Below are 20,338 nucleotides of genomic sequence, written 5' to 3'. Positions count from 1 at the left end.
CTAGATCTCTGTGAAGGTTCCTGAGCCTCTATTTCTTCAACAGATTTGGATCTGGACTTGTGAGGCTCAGAGGACTTGGAGCGGCTACTTCGAGACCTCCGTGAAGGTTCCTGTACCTCTATTCTTTCAACAGATTTTGATCTAGATTTGTGATGTTCAAAAGACTTGGAGTGTTTACTTCTAGATCTCTGTGAAGACTCCTTGCTCTCTCTTTTTCCAACAGATTTGGATCTAGATCTAGACTTTAGACCATCAAAGGATTTCGAGCATCTGCGTCTGGACCTCCATGAAGACTCTTTGCTTCCTAGTTTTTCAATAGATTTGGATCTAGATTTGAGACGATCAGAGGACTTGGAACGTCTACGTTTCGACTTCCGTGAAGACTCTTTACTACCTATTTTTTCAACAGATTTGGATCTAGACTTGCGATGATCAGTGGATTTGGAGCGTCTACGTTTAGACCTCCGTGAAGAGTCTCTGCCCCCTCTTTTTTCAACAGATTTGGATCTAGATTTGAGACGATCCGAGGACTTGGAACGTCTACGTTTAGACCTCCATGAAGAGTCCCTGCCCCCTCTTTTTTCAACAGATCTCGATCTTGACTTGAGACGATCAGAGGATTTCGAGCGTCTGCGTCTGGACCTCCAGGAAGATTCTTTGCCACCTCTTTTTTCAACAGATCTGGATCTGGATCTTGATTTGAGACGATCAGAGGACTTGGAGCGTCTGCGTCTAGACCTCCAGGAAGATTCTTTGCCACCTCTTTTTTCAACAGATCTGGATCTGGATTTTGATTTGAGACGATCAGAGGACTTGGAGCGTCTGCGTCTAGACCTCCAGGAAGATTCTTTGCCACCTCTTTTTTCAACAGATCTGGATCTGGATCTAGACTTGAAACGATCAGAGGACTTGGAGCGTCTGCGTCTGGACCACCAGGAAGATTCTTTGCCACCTCTTTTTTCAAAAGATCTGGATCTGGATCTAGACTTGAGACGATCAGAGGACTTGGAGCGTCTGCGTCTAGACCTCCGTGAAGAGTCTTTGCGCTCTCTTTTTTCAACAGATCTGGATCTAGACTTGAGACGATCAGAGGACTTGGAGCGTCTGCGTCTGGACCTCCAGGAAGAGTCTTTGCGCCCTTTTTTTCCAACAGATCTGGATCTAGACTTGAGACGATCCAAGGACTTGGAGCGTCTGCGTCTAGACCTCCGTGAAGAATCTTTGCGCTCTCTTTTTTCAACAGATCGGGATCTAGACTTAAGGCGATCAGAGGACCTGGAGCGTCTGCGTCTAGATCTCCGTGAAGAATCTTTGCCCTCTCTTTTTTCAACAGATCTGGATTTAGACTTGAGACGATCAGAGGACCTGGAGCGCCTGCGTCTGGACCTCCAGGAAGAGTCTTTGCCTTCCCTTTTATCAATGGATCTGGATCTTGACTTGAGACCATCAGAGGACCTGGAGCGCCTGCGTCTGGACCTCCAGGAAGAGTCTTTGCCCCCTCTTTTTTCAACAGATCTGGATCTAGACTTGTCATAAGATGTGGAATAGTTCTTTCTGGAATCTGAATAGTTTCTGCTCCTAGACCTTGCTCTTTTATATTTCAAATGTTTAGAGACAGAACGTGACCTGGACTTTTTTTTCCGCTTCCTGGATCGTGAAAGAGATTTAGATTTACTCCTTTTTAATTTCTTTGCATCTTGTTTATGTTTATCACTACTCTTGTTACTTTTTTCATGTGCTTTCTTTTTTTTAAAAAGATCATCTTTCTTCACTTCTGCCACAGATCCTGGAGCGGCTTCGGAATCTTTTGCCTCTGCCACAACCACCACCAATTCTGGAGCCACTCCCGAAACTTCCACCGCTGCCACAGTCACCACCGATACTGGAGCCACTCCCAAATCTTTCACCTCTTCCGCCACTGGCCCAAATGCTGGAGTTGCTTCCGAAACATTCACCTCTGCTGTCACTGTCACAGATTCTTGAGTAGTTTCTGAATCTTTAACATACAGTGTATACAGAGAATCTGGAGGTGCTTCCAAATTTTTCACCTCTGCCATAGCCACCACAGATTCTGGAGCTGCTTCTGAATCATTCACACCTAAAGTATGCAGAGAAACACTAGCTGCTTCTGAATCTTCTACCTCTGCCACTGCCACCAGAGAATCTGGAGCAGCTTGCAAATCCTTCACCTCTGCCGCTATCGACACAGATTCTGAAGCTGCTTCTGAATCTTTCACCTCTGCCGCCGCCGCCATCGCCCCAAATGCTGGAGTTGCTTCTGAATCGTTCACCTCTGCTGTCACTGCCACAGATTCTTGAGTTGTTTCTGAATCTTTAACGTACACTGTATACCAAGAATCTGGAGGTGCTTCCAAATTTTTCACCTCTGCCATGGTCACCACAGATTCTGGAGCTGCTTCCAAATCTTTCATCTCCGCAGCCACCCTCACAGATTTTGGAGTGCCTTCTGAATCTTCTACGTCTGCCACCGCCACCAGAGAAACTGGAACAGCTTTCAAATCTTTCACCTCTGCCACCACCACTACAGCATCTGGAGCAGCCTGCAAATCCTTCACCTCTGCCACTGCCACAGATTCCAGAACGGCTTCTAAATCTTTCATTTCTGCAGTAGCCACCACAGATTCCGGACTTGTTTCTGAGTATTTCAACTCTGCCACTGTCACAACAGATTCTGGAGCAGCTTCTGAATCTTTCACCTCTGCAGCCACTACCACAGATTGTGTTCTTTCAGAATCTTTCACATCTTCAGTGTGCAGAAAATCTGGAGCTGCTTCCAAATCTGTCACCTCTTCAGCTGCTATCACAGATTCTGCAGTTGTTCCAGAATCTTTCACATCTACAGAACACAGAAAATCTGGAGCTGCTTCCAAATCTGTCACTTCTGCTGCCACCACTGCCAAAGATTCTGGAGATGCTTTCAAATCTTTCACCTCTGTCACCGCCACCACAGCATCTGAAGCAGCCTGCAAATCCTTCACCTCTGCCACTGCCACAGATTCCAGAACGGCTTCTAAATCTTTCATTTCTGCAGTAGCCACCACAGATTCTGGACTTATTTCTGAATATTTCAACTCTGCCACTGTCACAACAGAATCTGGAGCAGCTTCTGAATCTTTCACCTCTGCAGCCACTACCACAGATTGTGGAGTTCTTTCAGAATCTTTCACATCTTCAGTGTGCAGAAAATCTGGAGCTGCTTCCAAATCTGTCACCTCTTCAGCCACTATCACAGATTCTGTAGTTGATCCAGAATCTTTCACATCTACAGTACACAGAAAATCTGGAGCTGCTTCCAAATCTGTCACTTCTGCTGCCACCACCACAGATTCTGGAGCGGTTTCAGAATCTTTCACATCTACAGGACGCAGAATATCTGGCGCTGGTTCCAAATCTGTCATTTCTGCAGCCAAAGATTCTGGAGCTGCTCTCAAATCCTTCACCTCTGTCACCACCACAGATTTCAGAGCTACTTCTAAATCTTTCATTTCTGCAGTCACCACCACAGATTCTGGACTTGTTTCTGAGTATTTCAACTCTGCCACTGCCGCCCCAGATTCTAGAGCAGCTTCTGAATCTTTCGCCTCTGAAACCACTACCACAGATTCTGGAATTGTTTCAGAATCTTTCACATCTATGGTATGCAGAGAATCTGGAACTACTTCTGAATCTTTCACTTCTGCCAGCATCACCACATATTCTGGAGCTGCTTCCAAATCTTTCACCACTGCTGCCGATTCTGGAGCTGCTTGTAAATCCTTCACCTCTGCTATTGCCACCACAGATTCTGGAGCTGCTTCCAAGTCTTTCACCTTTGCAGCTGCCGCCAATTCTGGAGTTGCTTCCAAGTTATTCAGGTTTACTGTGTGAAGAGAATCTGGAACTGCTTTCAAATCTTTCACCTCCACCGTGGCCACAGACTCTGGAATAGGCCACAAGTCATTTACCTCTGTAATAGCCTCAGATTCTAGAGCTGCTTCAGAATCTTTCACCTCCACTGTTAACTCAGGAATCTCAGGAGTTTCCGGAAATTTCAGATCCACAGTGTGCTGAGATTCTAAAACTGTTTCCAAATCTAGCACTGCATTAGGACTTTCTACAGTTGTTTCCAAATGTTTTCTCTCTGCTATGCCCACAGATTTCAAAACTGCTTCTGAATATTTCACCTGCACAGTGCCCGAAGTTTCTTCCAAATCCTTCAGATCTGTTGCAGCCTCAGCTTCTAGATCTGCTTCCAAATCTTTCATTTCCTCAGTGTGCAGAGATTCTAGATATGCCTTTGAATTTTGTATCTTTTCCACTGTCAAAGATTCTGGTGTATCTTCCAAAATTTTCACCTCCACTGTTTTCTCAGATTTTAGAGTTGCTGCTGAGAATTTCAGATCCATCACAGCCTCAGATTCTTTCACCTCTACCATTGGCATAGATTCTGTAATTTTTTCCAACTCCTCCACCTCTGCAGTGTACAGAGATTCCAGAGTTTCTTCCAAATCTTTCATCTCTGTCAACACCTGAGCTTCTGGAGTTGCTTCTGAATATTTTACTTCTACTGTTTCCTCAGATTCCGGAGATGCTTCCAAAATTTTAACATCCACTGGCTGCCAATGTTCTGGAATTTCTCCCAAATTTTTTACCTTCATCCTGACCACAGATTCTGAAGCAGCTTCCAAATCTTTCACATCTACCATGACCTTAGATTCTAGGGTTTCTTTCAAATCTTTCACCTTTGCTGCCGCCTCCAATTCTAGAGCTAATTCCGCAACTTTCACCTTCGATGAGCAGAGAGATTCTGGAACTGCTTCTGAATCCTTTACCTTTGCTTTATACAAAGATTCTGGAGCAGCCTTAGAATGCTTTACATACATGACTGCTTCAGATTTTAGGGTTGTTTCCAAATCTTTCACCACCACCATCTCACACTCTAGAGTTTCCTTCAAATCTTTCACCACTGTCACAGTCTCAGGTTCTAGAGTTGATTGCAAATCTTTTACCACTATATGCAGCAATTCTCGACTAGCTTCAGAATCTTTCACCAGAGTGATGGGCTCCGATTTTTGAGTTGTTTTTGAATCTTTAATTTGCATCATCATCTCAGCTCCTGGAGTTTTTCCAGAATCTTTCAAGTCTGTAAGGTGTAAAGATTCTGGGGTAGCTTCTGAATGTTTCAACTCTGCCTTGGCCTCAGATTCTAGAAATTTTTTAGAATATTTTATGCCAGTTATTGCCTCAGATTCCGGTGTGGCTTCCGGATCTTTCACTTCCACTACTGCCCTAGATTCCAGAGTTGATTCAGAATCTTCCTCCTCTATTATAGTGGCATCAGACTTTGTAGCTGTTTCAAAACCTTTCATCACCTCCACCTCAGTATGTGGAGATATTTTCAAGTCACTTACTTCTGTCATGACTTGGGATTGTGGAATTGTTTTCAAATCTTTCACTTCCATCACCACCTGAGTTTCTGTAGTTGTTTCTGAATCCTTTGACTCTGCCACTGCCTCAGATTCAGGGGTGGTTTCCAAATCTTTCACTTCTGCCAGTGATTCAGATTGTCCAACTATTTCCATGTTTTTCACTTCTGATGTTGTCTCAGATTCTGGAGTTATTACCAAATCTCCCTCCATGCACAGAAATTTGGGAATTGCTTCCAAATCTTTAAACTGAGTTGTGACCTCAGACTCAGCTTGTACAAGTTTATTCAAATCCTTCACCTCTACCATGACTACGGACTCAAAGGCTGCTTCCAAAGCCTTCAACTTCACCACAGACATAGATTCTAGGACTCCTTCTGATTCTGTCACATCTTCTATTTGCAGAGATAGCGGAGGTGTTTCTGCACTTTTCTCCTCCACCCTGGCCACAGGCCCTAGGGTTGCTTCTGAACTTTTTGCCGCCACGACAGATTCTAGGGTTCCTTCTAATTCTTTCACATCTTCCATTTGCAGAGACCAAAGCATTGCTTCCGAATCTTTCACCTCTGCCACCGGTTCTAGAGTTGCCTCTAAATCTTTTGCCGTGGCCTCAGATTCTAGGGCTCCTTCTGAATCTTTCACATTCTCCATTTGCAGAGAGAGAACTTCCAGACCTTTAGCCTCTACCATGGCCACAGGTTCTAGGGTTGGTTCTGAACCTATTGCCCTGGCCACAGATTCTAAGGCTTCTTCTGAATCTTTCACATTCTCTATTTCCAGAGACAGCAGAGTTGCTTCTGCACCTCTTCCCTCCCCCACAGCCACAGCTTTTAGGGTTGGTTTTGAACCTTTTGCCATGGCCAAAGATTTTACACCTCCTTCTGAACCTTTCACATCTTCCATCTGCAGAGACAGCGGTGCTGGTTCTGAACCTTTCACCTCCGAGACTGATTCTAAGATTGCTTCCAAGTCTTTTGCCTCTGTCACTGGTTCTTGGGTTGCTTCTGAGCCTTCTTCCATGGCAACAGATTCTAGAGCTCCTTCCGAATCTTTCACATCTTCCATTTGCAGAGATAGTGAAGTTGGTTCCACACCTTTATTCTCTGCCAAGACAACATGTTCTAGGGCTGCTTCTGAACCTTTTGCCACTGCCACAGATTCTACTAGGGCTCCTTCCAAATCTTTCACTTTTTCCATTTGCATAGAAAGTGGAGTTGCACCTTTCACCACAGCCACATGTTCTAGGGCCACTTCCAGACCTGTTGTCATGACCACAGGTTCTAAGGATGCTTCCAAAGCTTCCATATCCTGTATGTGCAGCGATTCTGGAATTCCTTGCAAATCTTTCACCTCTGTCACCCCTGCAGGGTCTAGGATTGTTTCTAGACCTTTTGCCACCCCCACAGGGTATAGGATTGTTTCTGGACCTTTTGCCATGGCCACAGATTCTAGGAATCCTTTTGACTCTTTCATATCTTCTATTTGCGGGGACAGTGATGGTGCATCTGAATCTTTTGCCTCGGCCAGAGGAACAGGTTTGAGGGTTCCTTCCAAATCTATTGCCATAGCCACAGATTCTAGGGCTCCTTCTGGACCTTTTACCTCCTCCATGTGTAGAGATTCTGGAGTTATTTCCAAATCTTTCATCTCCATCGCAGGTTTTAGAGCTGCTTCCAAATCTTTTGCATTCACAACAGGTTCTGAACCTTTCACCTCCACCATAGATGCAGATTTTGGTATTGCTTCCAAACCATTCACCTCTGCCTTGGCCACAGATTTTGAAGTTGCTACCAAATCATCTGGCCCAGTCACAAATTCAAGACCTCCTTCCAAACTTTTTGCCTCTGCCACACCCACAGTTTCTAGAGTTGCTTCCAAACCTTTCATATCTGTCATGACAAGAGATACTGCGGTTTCTTCCAAAGCTTTCATCTCCATTACAACTACAGATGTTGGAGTTTCTACCAAATCATTTGTCACAGCCACAGATTCTAGAGTTGCTTTCACCTCTGCTCTGGCCACAGATTCTAGAGGGGCATCCAAACCCTCTGAAGTCGCCATAGTCCGAGATTTTAGAATTGCTTCTGAAAATTTAATCTTTGCCATGGCCTCAGATTCTAAGGTTGTTTCTAATTCTTTCACCTCCACCATGCCCATCGATTTCAGAGTAGCTTCTGAAGTAGCTTCTGAATCTTTTAGTTCTTCTGTTATCTCAGAGGCTGGAATAGCTTCCAAATCCTTTTCAATTTCAGATTTACCAGCAACTCCAGTTCTGTTGGTAGACACAGTACCATTTTCAGTGTCTTTAACTGATAAAGGTCCACCCTTTGCATTCATATTAATAGCTATATGATATATACTATCATGAGTCTTATTCACCAATAATTTTACTTTAGCTTGCTCTTGAATTTTCATTGTACTAGTATTTTCTTCCTGGGTATCCAATTTGCTGGTTTCTGAACTGTGTGTATCAGTCAAGGCCAAGTTTGTTTTTTCACTCCCAAGTTTTTCCACAGATGATTCAGAATCTGATAGCAAATGAGGTGTGAGTCTTTTAATTGAATGCCCCATGTACTTTGCACTCAATTTTGTGCCCAATTCTTCTGGCTGCATTTGACCAGCAAGATCTGAATCTGCATGCCCTCCATGCTGTGTGATTAACTTTGAGCCCAATTTTTCTGTCTTTGAGTGAGAAGCAGGTTGTAAATCTGCATGCTCTCCATACTGTGCACTTAATTTTGATTCCTTTGGCTGCTTTTTATGTTTTTTTTCTTTCTTCCTTTTCTTCTTCTTTTTCTTCTTCTTCTTCTTGCTTTTGTGTTTCTTGTTCTTCTTTGACTTTTTTCTTGGAATTTCATCTTCTCCTTCGTCAGTAGGGCCTCTTTTTGTAGATGAAGAGCTATTTTTCACCGAATCTTCCTCCACACCTTAAAAAAAAAGAAAGAAAAAAAAGATTTATTTAAAACTAATTTTATAAAAAGAAATTCAAATATAAAATATTTTAAACCAGTAATTGGGCACAGGTGCACATAAAGTTATACACAACCTGAAATCAACATTTTTTATGATAACATCACGAGTTACATTTTCCCTCAGTAAGAGCTTAAAACAGGGATCCCCAACGTGGTGCCCGTGGGCACCATGGCACCAGCCGGGGCGTCTAAGTGCGCCCGCATACTGGCTGGCAGACAAGCATACGCCAAAATGCCGCCGAATTTCAGCGCTGGATGACACCATTTGTCGGCGGCATTTTGGCGGATGCTCGTCTGCCACCACAGTCCTCCGTGGCTCGTCATCTAGCGCCCGCCAGACGAAAAAGGTTGGGGACCACTGGCTTAAAATGTCTGGGTTAAAACCAAAAATTTAGCTTTCAAAAAAATTAAACCAATCTTCAAACCGCCTCTTGCCAATTTTTTGGTAGGATTTCTATACTTAAAACAACAAATAAGACTGTTAAGATGATGTGATAGCAACTGACCTTTGATCAGTAGCTAAAACATTTATAATGATTGGAAGACAGCAAAGACTATGCCTGAAAAAAATAGCACATATTACAAAATTACACAACTGTGAAGAAAATGTGCCATTTGCATTATCCAAGAAAAAGACTTCAACAAAACTTTTACTTTAGTTGTTAAAATACATGTCTTAAGATTTTTTTTTTTTTTAAGTGATAGGTCAACATTTTCCTAAAATGGAATGTGTATGTTTAAAAAGCCTTAACAAATATTTAAGAAAATTTCTCAAGGTTATTTATTAATTCCAATGGAAACACTTTTTATTTAAAAAAAAAAAAAAGTTTGCAACCACACATTGCAGCATTTGCTCGTACATGAAGACTAGCAAAAAACTGATCAGAAGCTAAAAATAAAACAATTCAAATTCACTAGCTTTCATTACCCAATCTGAGAGAACTTGAGAAATACACAAAGCGCTTAAGCAGGGAGGTATACAAACATCTTAAAGCCCCCTTAAGTACGCCTCAATCCTGCAAAGATTTACACACATGCTTAACTATGAGTAGTGCCACTGAAACCAAGGGCATGTGAAGTAAGCATGTAAATACTTGCAGAATTGGGTGCTAAAGTGTAATTAGTAAAAACATTTTTTTATACAGTATATAATTCTAGTCTGCCGGGTTCCTTTAAAAAAATAGTTGCACTGAAAAAAAATTTTGTACGTTGCAGCAACCCAGCAACCTTAAGCTGTAACATAGGACTATGATTTACTTCTGTCCTCAAAACAATACTTAAAAGGATAAAGTGATCTTGGAATAAAAGAGTTGATATAAAAAGTAAACATTCAGATTCTATGATGATGGGCATACTATAAAACGCATATGGCCCTGATCATGAAAACATGCACGTGACTTTACACACACGAGTGTTTGTATAACTAAGGCCTATATTAGCTAAGTTGTTTAGCTAAGGGCCATATGCGTTTTTTTTTTTTTTTTTAATTAAAACAAAGGCATTTCTATCCATGTTCCTTCAACTGCCATGAAGAGTATCAATAATATAGGGTCAGTGTCCTTTCCTGGCTAACTTTTTCAATAAATCCCAAATCACTGCTGTAGCTTCACCTTTACCATTACTGGTGGGCGGCGCATTAGCGCATAATGGTTGCAAGTCTTTTTATTACCAAATTATCTAGTCTTCTTTTGAGAAGAATTAGACAAGTTTTAAAAACACGAATGGCCAGTTTGCACTAGTGCTCCCACTGTTCCTTGTACTATTCAACCAACACCAGTTCTACACCAACTGCAAGGAAGATTTCTGAAAATGCTCAGTGTAGAAAAGCCATAGTACATTATGGAAAGAAGAAACATTATCAGAAAAAATTGCAAATGTAGCCTTTGAGATTATTCAGATCAAAGATCAACCACAAAGTTCTACATTGTTTTCTGTGGAAACACTTAGAATCTATACTTACCAAGTGCACAGCAGTCCTCTCATTTCCATGAGAGAACAATGAAAATGCATTTTTTGTAATCAAGTAGGACCCCAATACTACCAACTCTTACATATACAAGTAACTTTACTCATGTGAATATCCCATTGAAATCACTGGAACTACTCAAACGTAGACAATGCTTGCAGGACTCGTTTTTGCTGGATTCATTATCATCAGAGGGTCTATACAGGCATTTTATTTAGTGTATTACATTTGAAGCAATACAAAGCTGAATGCCTGTTTTTTTCCCAATTATAAGTACATTATTCACTAATACCACCACCATTAAATTACTTTATTTCATACCTTGCTATCTGATTAATATGCTTAGTCATACAATGTTGTACTTTGATAAATGATGTGAGGAGTAATCCTATAGACCTTACTCAGGCAAAACTTCCATTGATTTCAGAAAGTTGTGCCAGAGTTAGAACTGCACAACAATGCCTTGAAGAAGATACTTATGAATTGTTACATGCCTTATTTCATAAGTAATCTTTAAAGAGGCATTTGTCGATTAAGAAAAAAATTATATTCTCTGATTTTTTTATCCTGTTACTGTCACAAATAAAATTTAATATTAATATAACAAAGAAATAAGGGGGATTACTTTTCTCTTAATTTGTGCACTTGACAGCACTATATGGATAATCAGTTTCAGAGTATTATTATATATGTAAAATATATATTACATTTTACATATATGTAAAATATTATAAAACCATAAAAAGTATCAGGGAAGTGCACGGCAAGAGTAGCACTAGAAACTTTTATTTCATTTTCAAAAAACTGACTAGATTTACTCTTGATGGTGTCCCCTTGAAGAAAAACATATTTGCAATGTTTAAGCATTTTCATTTACCTGATTTACACTGTAGCTCTGTATCAAGGGCCCCAGACAGTACTTCCTCTATTTTCTGAACTATCTGATCATTCTGAAGACTCCCAGCACCCGTAACTGTGTCATCTGAAGTGTTTGCTTGCTCAGCTGGGACTGTTTCACCATTCTGCTGGCCTTCTACCTTTCCACTAACCGAGAAAAATATTAACAAAATTCAAGTAATTTCGAGCTTTATTTTTATTTTTTAAAGGTAATGTATTCACATTTCTTACAGCCAAACCTTCTAAAGAATATTTTAGCCTCCTGAAGCGGCCTTGCACTTTAGTGAAATATTAATCTTTTGGTTTGTTTTACTTACTGCGTTCTTAGACAAAATACTTTGTTAGTCACTAGAACTATGCCAAAGGGAAGAAAATATTTTCTCACTGTTTCATCCCAGGCCTTTTCACAACACAGAAATTTCGTTTCCCTCTTCCCTCCCCTCGCCAAAAAAAAATAAAACCCACCCCACCAAGCACTCTTTTTCACACTGAAAACACACCAGCGTGCACGTGTTCTGAGGAGCATCAAAGCATTGCGAAATTAGCCCATCCAAACTTGTTATTTTCACAGAAAAACTGGACCGCCCGAAGGGGCAGCGGCCTGCTTGCACCATAACCGGATGTCGCCGCTGAGCGCCGGGCCAGGCCCTGTATGTTCGAATGACCCGCAACGGCCGCCCCTCCCCCCCCTAACTGTCCCTAGTTATCCCTCCCCCCCACTGTCCCCGTCCCGCAACTGCCCCCTGGAAACCGCTCCCCGCCCCCACCCCGACTCCGCTCCCACTAGGCTCCCGTCCCACTCCGCCTCCCCGCGGCCCCGAGCCGGCTCGTTACCCGCCCAGCTGCTGCTGCTGCTCCTGCTCCTCCTGGATCTCCCGGAACTTGCTGACCACAAAGGACCGAAAGATCTGCTCGATGTTAGTCGCCATGACAGCCCCACGGCTCGACTCCCCCTCCATCCGCAACGCGGGTCCTCCACTACCCCACAATGCACCAGCGCAAGAAGCCACGGGCCAACCCCCCCGCCGACGCGTTCCCTTTATGCCCTCCCGCCATTGGTCGCCCTCTGTGGAACCAGAGGCATGACGGGACGTCAATCAGCCGCTCTGCCCCCACAGGGAACCATAGAGCGCAACCTCTCGGGGGGGGGGTAGGCCCGTGGACGTTCCCCTCCCCCCCCCCAGGTGCCTGGGGAGGAGGATGGGCCCCGGCAGCCATGTTGCTGCACCGAGTTTCCCCCCCCCCCCATCCACACAGGGCGCCGGTGGGCGCGGGGCCGCGCTGCCCCTCCACCCACGGGATGAAACGCGGTTCCCTCTTCCCTCCCCCACCGGGCCAGTAAATGGGGCTCGGCCCGGGCGCGGGCTGCCCCGGGATCGCGTCCGCCTGTAGGCGCGCGGCGGGGGCTTGGTTGTCTGCCCGCCCGCGGGAGACCCGCACGCCCGGCACCACTCACCGGGGATCCGGGGCCGTGATCGCCTGGAGCCCGAGCCTGCCGCCTCCGGCCGGGCCCGAGCCCGCCGCAGCCAGTGGGAGCTCCGCCATGGGGCTCAGGCAGCGCCGCCGCACCAGGCCCCGCACTTCCCCTGCGCCTCCCGTGCGCGAGAGAAAGACGGCGGGTGACCGCTGCAGCCGGGGGTGCGGCGCGGCTCCGTGCGCTGATGGCTGCACAACACAGAGAGCAGCTGTGTAAAGTCACGCACAGGGCAGAGCGTGTTTACAGAGAGACCATGTGAGGGAAACCCCAGCTCTTAGGAAGTCTGGATCTGACCTGCGTCTGTAGGTTTGGCGGGGAGACCGGAATCCAGAAACTAAATTCAGATAAATAAATAACCCCCAACCTGAAAGTCAGCCTCTGCCTTGGCTCCGCTAGCCAGACAGTCCCTGGTTTGGGAAATGTTTTACTAGATCATCACTACAAACGGATCAGCTGCACTAAATCCAGCTGCCCTTGTGGCAGATATTTGGGGATATTATCCCCAAAGCACTTTCTCACACACATATTTTGGTGTTCCACTGATGCAGCCTTACCCCTTTCCTTATTTGGTCTGTGAGAGAAAATAGCCAAATTGGGTGATGGCATACAGTTATGTGATGATTCTGTATTCTTGAGTGACAAAAGTTAAATTTTCAAATATTAATTTACCCAAAGTAAATTCTATACATAGTATATGTCCTCAAGACAAGCTGCATGTGTTAGTTTTTGGAAAGCCAACCTACACTAATTTGACAGCAAATCAATTGCTGCGGAGATCTTATTTATAGTCTATTATTATTGGGGGAATATGATAGAGGTCTATAAAATCATGAATGTTGTGGAGAAAGTAAATAGAGAAGTGTTATTTATCCCTTTGCGTAACACAAGAATCGAAGGTCAACAAATACAATTAATAGGCAGCAGGTTTAAAATAAAAGGAAATACTTCACACAATGCACAGTCAACCTGTGGAACTCACTGCCGGGGGATGTTGTCATGGCCAAAACTATAACTGGATTCAAAAAAATAATTAAAGTTCCTGGAGGAAAGGTCCATCAAGGCTATAAGCCAAGACGGTCACGGCTGCAACCCCATGCTCTGGGTGTACCTAAGCCTTTGACTGCCAGATGCTTAGACGCTTAGACTGGACAATGGGATATATAGATGGACAATTGCCATGTTCATTCATTCCATTTGAAACATCTGGCATTGGCCACTGTAGGAAGACAGGATACTGGGCTAGATGTTACTGGATCTTTTAGCTTATTGCATATAACCACATTGTCCTCAAAAGGTCTTCATTACACCATAATAGATCTATTCAGTTTTTAATAATTATACAGCACCTATAACTCTGACAGAGGCACCTTTGATAAATAAGAATTAAAGCATTTGATACTACTCTGACAATATCACACATACTTTAGACAAGAATGAGAGGATTACCAAGAAATCTCATTGGTGTGAAAAATTGTCAGACTGAATCATTTATTTCAAATCTTGCTTACATAGACCTTGTCTAGACTGAAAAAAGATGTTTTGTTTCAATTGAATTAGCGCAATCAAAGTAGCTTAGCTCAATTGAAAACGGCTTAACACTAGTGTAGACAGTGTAACAACTTAATCTAGATTGGTAGTAAATGAGATTTTCAACTGAATTGAACTAGTTCCATTAAGCAAACTCAAATTAAAAAAACATATTTTTTTTAGTTCATACAAGGCCATAGTGATTATATATAGATCAATTACTGTTGACCAGTTTAGGGCCCAATAATGCAATTGTTTATGCTCTGGAGTAAATTTTCTCCCCATAGTAATTCCATTGAAGTCAATTGTACCACTTACAAGACGAAAGCTACTCCAGAGCTTGATTTTGGGATTTTTTTTTAACCAATGATTCTTTGAGTTACACACATAATATTCCCAAGAGCATTTGCCCTTGTAAACAGTACTAGTCTTAGTAGGGTATCATCCAATTAACCCATTAATTATCAATGTTTCACTATAGAGTGATGTTATATTTCCTCCATTATATCATAGAATCAAATAATCTAGAGATGAAAAAGACCTATTAGCTGTAGTCCGTAACCTTACAATGCAAAATTATTCACTGTCATGCATTTTCTGGTGTTTGTCCGATCTAGTTTTAAATGTAGCCAGGATGGGGCTCAACTACTTCCCTTGGGAAATTATTTCACAGTCTATTAGACTGCCACCCGGATAATGCAATCAGATCTACATAGGCAGATCACTACATTTATGAAGAGCCCCATTGAAGTCAATGGGGCACACTAGGGACACATCGATCCTCCTGTCCAGAGCTCCTTGCAACTCCAAGGCCTGTATGCGTCAAAAGAGTCGTCTGCTGTAAATAAATGACTGTAAAATCCCTAGCTTCATGCATAGATAGACTGTGAACTGTTAGTGGCATTCACTATCAGCTTTCTATTTCTTATTTCCTTGATTTATTAGTATAAAAAGTTCTCTTTCTCCGTTTACAATCCCTCCCATTCATTGCTTTTTCCTTTCCTCCGCCTAAAGGGTTAATCAAGCACGCGCATTTTATGCTGCTAGAGAATTCTGGGAACTTGTCTGTCGTTTGCAGAAATTGCCGCAAAAGGTCTAGTAGTCTGATGGGCGGACGTGCTCTGCTCTCTTGCTTCAGTAAGTGTTTCGTTAATTTTTTAGAAATGTGTTCTATCTAACGCACGTCTTGCATGGATGCTAGCGGAGTTGCACGTGTAGGTTCTGCAGTGAGGCATTTGAAAGAAACAATGTTTTAAGAGACAAATTTGGAAGAGGAGACTTATTCTGTGATCTCGGCCATGTGCTTGGTCTGTGGTGTTTGATCTTCCGTAAAATGGCTTTTCCTCTGCACTGTTGTAGGAACAGCAATGTTTGTGTTTTTATGTGAGCCCTCCCTTTCAACTGAATTACTTGCATGAGTAAGATGAGCAACGTTTGTTCTTATATAGCTATAACAAACTCGGGTGGGTGCGTTTAATTTAAACACTGTGGTGTTAGCGTTGTAATTATTGTAACTGCAAATTGCTTCTTCTACTGCTTGTTTTATTATTTATAAGGGCAATAGGATTTTTTTTATTTATATGAATTTAAAAATAGCTGTTCTTACTCTTGGTCAGAATTGCCACTCAGAAACTAGAAATTTAAATTTTGTTTTTTCATTATGCATACATACAGGCTTGTTATATTAGTATTATATAAATGCTACACTGTTTTATTTTTTGGCTTTAAACAAGTAGGAAAATACTTGCTTTTTTTAAAGCGAATATTAAACTTTTGACCTATCGTGGTTTGATCTTTAACCTTCTTTTATTCTTTCCCCTCAGTTTGCAAATTTGGAGTACTTCCAAAATTGGTATTGTCCTCATAAATTCTTTAAATTCAGCTAGGGAACCTTGCAATTAGTGGTTAAATTTGCTAATATTTGTTATAATCTTTTTTTAAAGTATATTTACTTTCAGTATGTAAGTATATATGTTGACAATATTTATGCAGGAAGGAAAATGCTTCTTTTCTTTCCTTTATTCTCTCTAGTCCTTATTCTGCAATCTTTACTTAGGTCTGGATCCTGAAAGCACTCTGAACTCACTGAATATAATTAGGGTTACAGATTTGAGTACCTGTTGGGATGAGGCCACCAAAACTCCCATTGATTTTTAGTACTGGTTTTTCAGTGAGTGTTTTCCCTAAATTAGGATGCAGAATATGGCTTCAGGTGACTGCTTGTACATTAAGAAGAATTTTGAGACAAGGTATAACTGTTATGACATAATGATCCGAGTTCCTTCTAAAAAGCTAATCCTTCCCCCCCCCCCCCCCCCCGCCAAAGCCATTTTTATCATCTGTTGCTTCCGCCATGTCACCCTCCTCTAGAGTCATTTTGCTGAGAAAGCACTGGACTGGGATTTAGGAGATCTGGGTTCTATTTCCACTTCTGGCACTGGCCTGCTGGATGACACTTAGGGATTTCCCCTTACATAATGGGAATCCTCAGAAGCCAGATTCATGCATCCTCTGTGCCCCAGGAGTGCTGCAAAGGGGCCCCAGAGGGACCAAAAATCTGGACTGAGGTTTTTATTAACTCAAATGTGAATCAATAATTGTTGCAGATTATTTTATCTCATTGGTGTGGTGTAGTCAGTGGGGTGGTGGCATTGGGAATGGGTGCATCAACTTAACTGGAGACTGCCTTTCTCTTTTGTCATTGTGTCTGGCTACTGAGTATTCCTTCTCTCAGATCAGTGTCGTCTAGCATTAAAAAGCAACAGAGGGTCCCGTGGCACCTTTAAGACTAAACAGAAGTATTGGGAGCATAAGCTTTCGTGGGTAAGAACCTCACTTCTTCGTTCTGAAGAAGTGAGGTTCTTACCCACGAAAGCTTATGCTCCCAATACTTCTGTTTAGTCTTAAAGGTGCCACGGGACCCTCTGTTGCTTTTTACAGATTCAGACTAACACGGCTACCCCTCTGATATCTAGCATTAAGTATATTCTCTGTCCTCGTTTCAGCCTCTGTGTCAAGCACTAATGGAGTGATTTTTGCAAAATAAATCTTTAAAGCATGTATTTTAATTTCTGTGGCTCTTGTGATAACCTTGCTCTTCAAGTCTGTATTGTTCTGCTATGAGGTTCCATACATTGACATGGGAACATGCTTATTGGATTTGACTCATTTAGGAATAAGAGATAACTGTCTAATACATTATATTATTTTTAAAGAAGAAAAAAATGTTTTCCTCTTAGATTACTATCCTTCACTGTGGCCAGTCCCTTAACCTTTCTTCCCTTTTTTCTTTTACTTGCTTACCTGATTTATTCATGGTTTTTCTTTATTCTTCAAACTCTATTTTTGTTTTTGTTAAAATGTTCCATCTCTGAAGGAGTCTTCTATTTGGTACAAGACTTAAAAATGTTATTGCATATAGAATTGAAATATCTTCTGGAAAATGTGCGGGATCTTCCTTCCCACAATTTGCTATTAAGACTTTTTAGGTTTAAAAACATGCTTTTTCATATATATTCACGACATTATACCAAGTGATCCTTTGTAGTGGAAGCCATGCCCTGAATAGTAACAATTCCCAGGGAAGACAAGTTTCTAGTCACCGAAAGGAGCAAAAATATGTTGCTGTTATATGGAGAGAAGATAGCAGGGTTTGAGTCAGGCTTTCAGCAGACTAACTACATTTCTCATGAAATATGGCTGATTTGGATATGAGGCACATACCTTGTCCTGCTGATTGGCTGAAACCCTGCTATCAGTCACAGCTTTTTGTAAGTCACTTTTTAACCATGGAACAATTTGTCAAGGGTCATGGTGGATTCTCCATCACTGACTATTTTTAAATCAAGATTAATTGTTTTTCTAAAAGATACACCCTAGGAATTATTAGGGGAATTTCTATGGCCTGAGTTGTACAGGAGATCAGGCTGGATGATCACAGTGGTGCCTTCTAGACTTAGAATCTATGAATTTTTCGGGGAGACTAGCTCTCTGACAGTTCTTTCTTACCCTTTTACATCGAAGTTCTGGTCTTTAGCCTTCTATAAATAGAGCTTGTGTGTATGCATGTCCAACATGAATACTGTGCCAAATGCTTTTTGTCTGTGCCCTGCTTTGGGTGAAACTGTACACATGTACAAAAGTGAGTTGGTCACCAGCCTCTTCATGGAAGAAATGCAGGAAGACAAATGGGATTTAAGTGCCATGTTTGCTAAGATTACAACATGGTGCTGGTTTTTCAATTTGAGTAAAATTCTTATTTAATTGGTGTTCTTTCTCCTAATGAATGTAAGATGGTTTGGACAGCAAAGACACAAGACCCCCTTATTGACCACGTGAAATTTATTGTTAAGCATTAAAAAGAATTAAATTAAAGTGACTGTGGTTGCTTTCCTCTGCATGAAAGCTTTTAAAAAATTTATTTTCACTATTTAATAATACTGTTAACTCTGTCTATTTGATATGTGTGTAAACTACTGCCTTGTATGTATTATGGTTTTAAAAAAATAAAACTCTTTCTTGCCGCTAGTACATTTTACATTCAGGCTTAGCAACACCGGTTTGTAGCTACTGGCATTCTGCTTAAATTAATTCTCCTTTACTGGATGGCTTCTTCAAGGTCTAACTGATAGACTGGACTGCTGTGAATATTATAGATCAGTAGTTCTCAACCAGAGGTCTGGGGGCTGCAAGCAGGCTTCGGGGGGCCACCAAACAGGGCCAGCATTAGACTCACTGGGGCCCAGGGTGGAAAGCTGAAGCCCCACCACATGGGTCTGAAGCCCAGGGCCCTGAACCCCATCACTCGGGGTTGAAGCAGAAGCCTGAGCAATATAGCTTCATGGGGGGGGCCCCTGTGGCGGGGGGCCCCAGGCGGCTGCCCTGTTTGCTACCCCTTAACATTGGCCCTGGCTTTTATATGCAGAAAAACAATTGTGGCATAGGTGGGCTGTGGAGTTTTTATAGCATGTTGAAGGGGCCTCAGAAAGAAAAACGTTGAGAACCCCGGTTATAGATTATTTGGTCAATATCTTGGAAATTTAGTTTTTTCTTTTTCAAAAACTCCAAGATAGAATACCTATTTATTTCTATTAATTAATTTAGAAACTTAAGCATTTCAGTGACATTTTATCTTTACATTAAGTAATGTCTTATTTACTATAGCAACTAGCTTCTTATTTTTGCAAAGGCTGAGCCTTAGCGTGCAAGACTGTAAGCATTGCCAACTCCCGTTGAAGTAATGTGAGTTAGTCTTAGTTCATTTGGAGGTTCCCCCAGCTAACTCTCACTGAAATCAAAGGGAGTGTTTCCACTGTTTTTTGGGGAATGTTGGAACAGACCCCGGATCAGCTCCTTGCAGGGTCAGGCCGCTTTGTGTTTTAGCAGGACATGCTGCGCTTCATGTGTTGGTCTGTAAAGTTTTGTTTGGAATGCGGTTGCTCTATCCTGAAGAAGATCGAGGTTGGAAGACGTTTCCCTGTTTCATCATTCTGACCCTTTCATTTTCATATAAGGTATTAAGAAGATTTTCAGACATCACTCGTGAGAAGTCTTGAGCTCTCTCATTTAGCAACACCACTAGACAGACTAGCAAATAATTCTTCACTAGTCCAAAGGGACTTTATCTTTGACATTTTCACATTCTTCAGAAACCTATTTAGGTCACAATATAAAATGTACTGTGATTAATCACAGCCAGGTTGCTAGTGAACATTTATATATGTCATAAAACTACTGTGTAATTTGGTACAGTTGGTAGTCTGGTAAGGAGAGAACCAGGAATGGTATAGGAGGTTCGTGTTGATGTGCATTGGCAGAACTCAGTGGGAAAACTTCTATGGGGACTATGCTGTGCTTGGTTGAGCCAGTGCTATCATTACCTTGCTTTCTTCACCACATTTATACACAAAACCGCAGGACAACAATTATGTGAAACAGGCAAAAATGGCATCTGCCTTTGCAGTGAGTTCCTCTGCTGCTCTGCAGACCAAAGGTGTTAGCTGATGAGTGCACGCAATGATGTTGTTGCTTTCCTAACCTGAATATTATTATTTTGGCTGTTTTGCACAGACTA

At 42.1% G+C, this 20,338-nt stretch overlaps 1 protein-coding gene across 1 annotated transcript in view; it reads right to left on the bottom strand.

Moving 5' to 3' along the window:
* Positions 1–12,190, bottom strand: part of SON (SON DNA and RNA binding protein) — a 57,714-nt gene extending 45,524 nt beyond the window's left edge. The window contains exons 1-5 of the mRNA XM_065422042.1: positions 12,096–12,190; positions 11,242–11,408; positions 953–8,353; positions 344–847; positions 117–154 (exon numbers count right to left, since the gene is read on the bottom strand). Of these exons, the coding sequence (XP_065278114.1) occupies positions 117–154; positions 344–847; positions 953–8,353; positions 11,242–11,408; positions 12,096–12,190 (8,205 nt within the window). The remainder of the gene's footprint in view (positions 1–116; positions 155–343; positions 848–952; positions 8,354–11,241; positions 11,409–12,095) is intronic.
* Positions 12,191–20,338: the final 8,148 nt, after the last annotated feature.

The sequence above is a fragment of the Emys orbicularis genome, chromosome 1 (genome assembly GCF_028017835.1).
Source record: "Emys orbicularis isolate rEmyOrb1 chromosome 1, rEmyOrb1.hap1, whole genome shotgun sequence".
NCBI lineage: Eukaryota > Metazoa > Chordata > Testudines > Emydidae > Emys > Emys orbicularis.
This window is presented reverse-complemented; position numbering and strand designations above follow the sequence as displayed.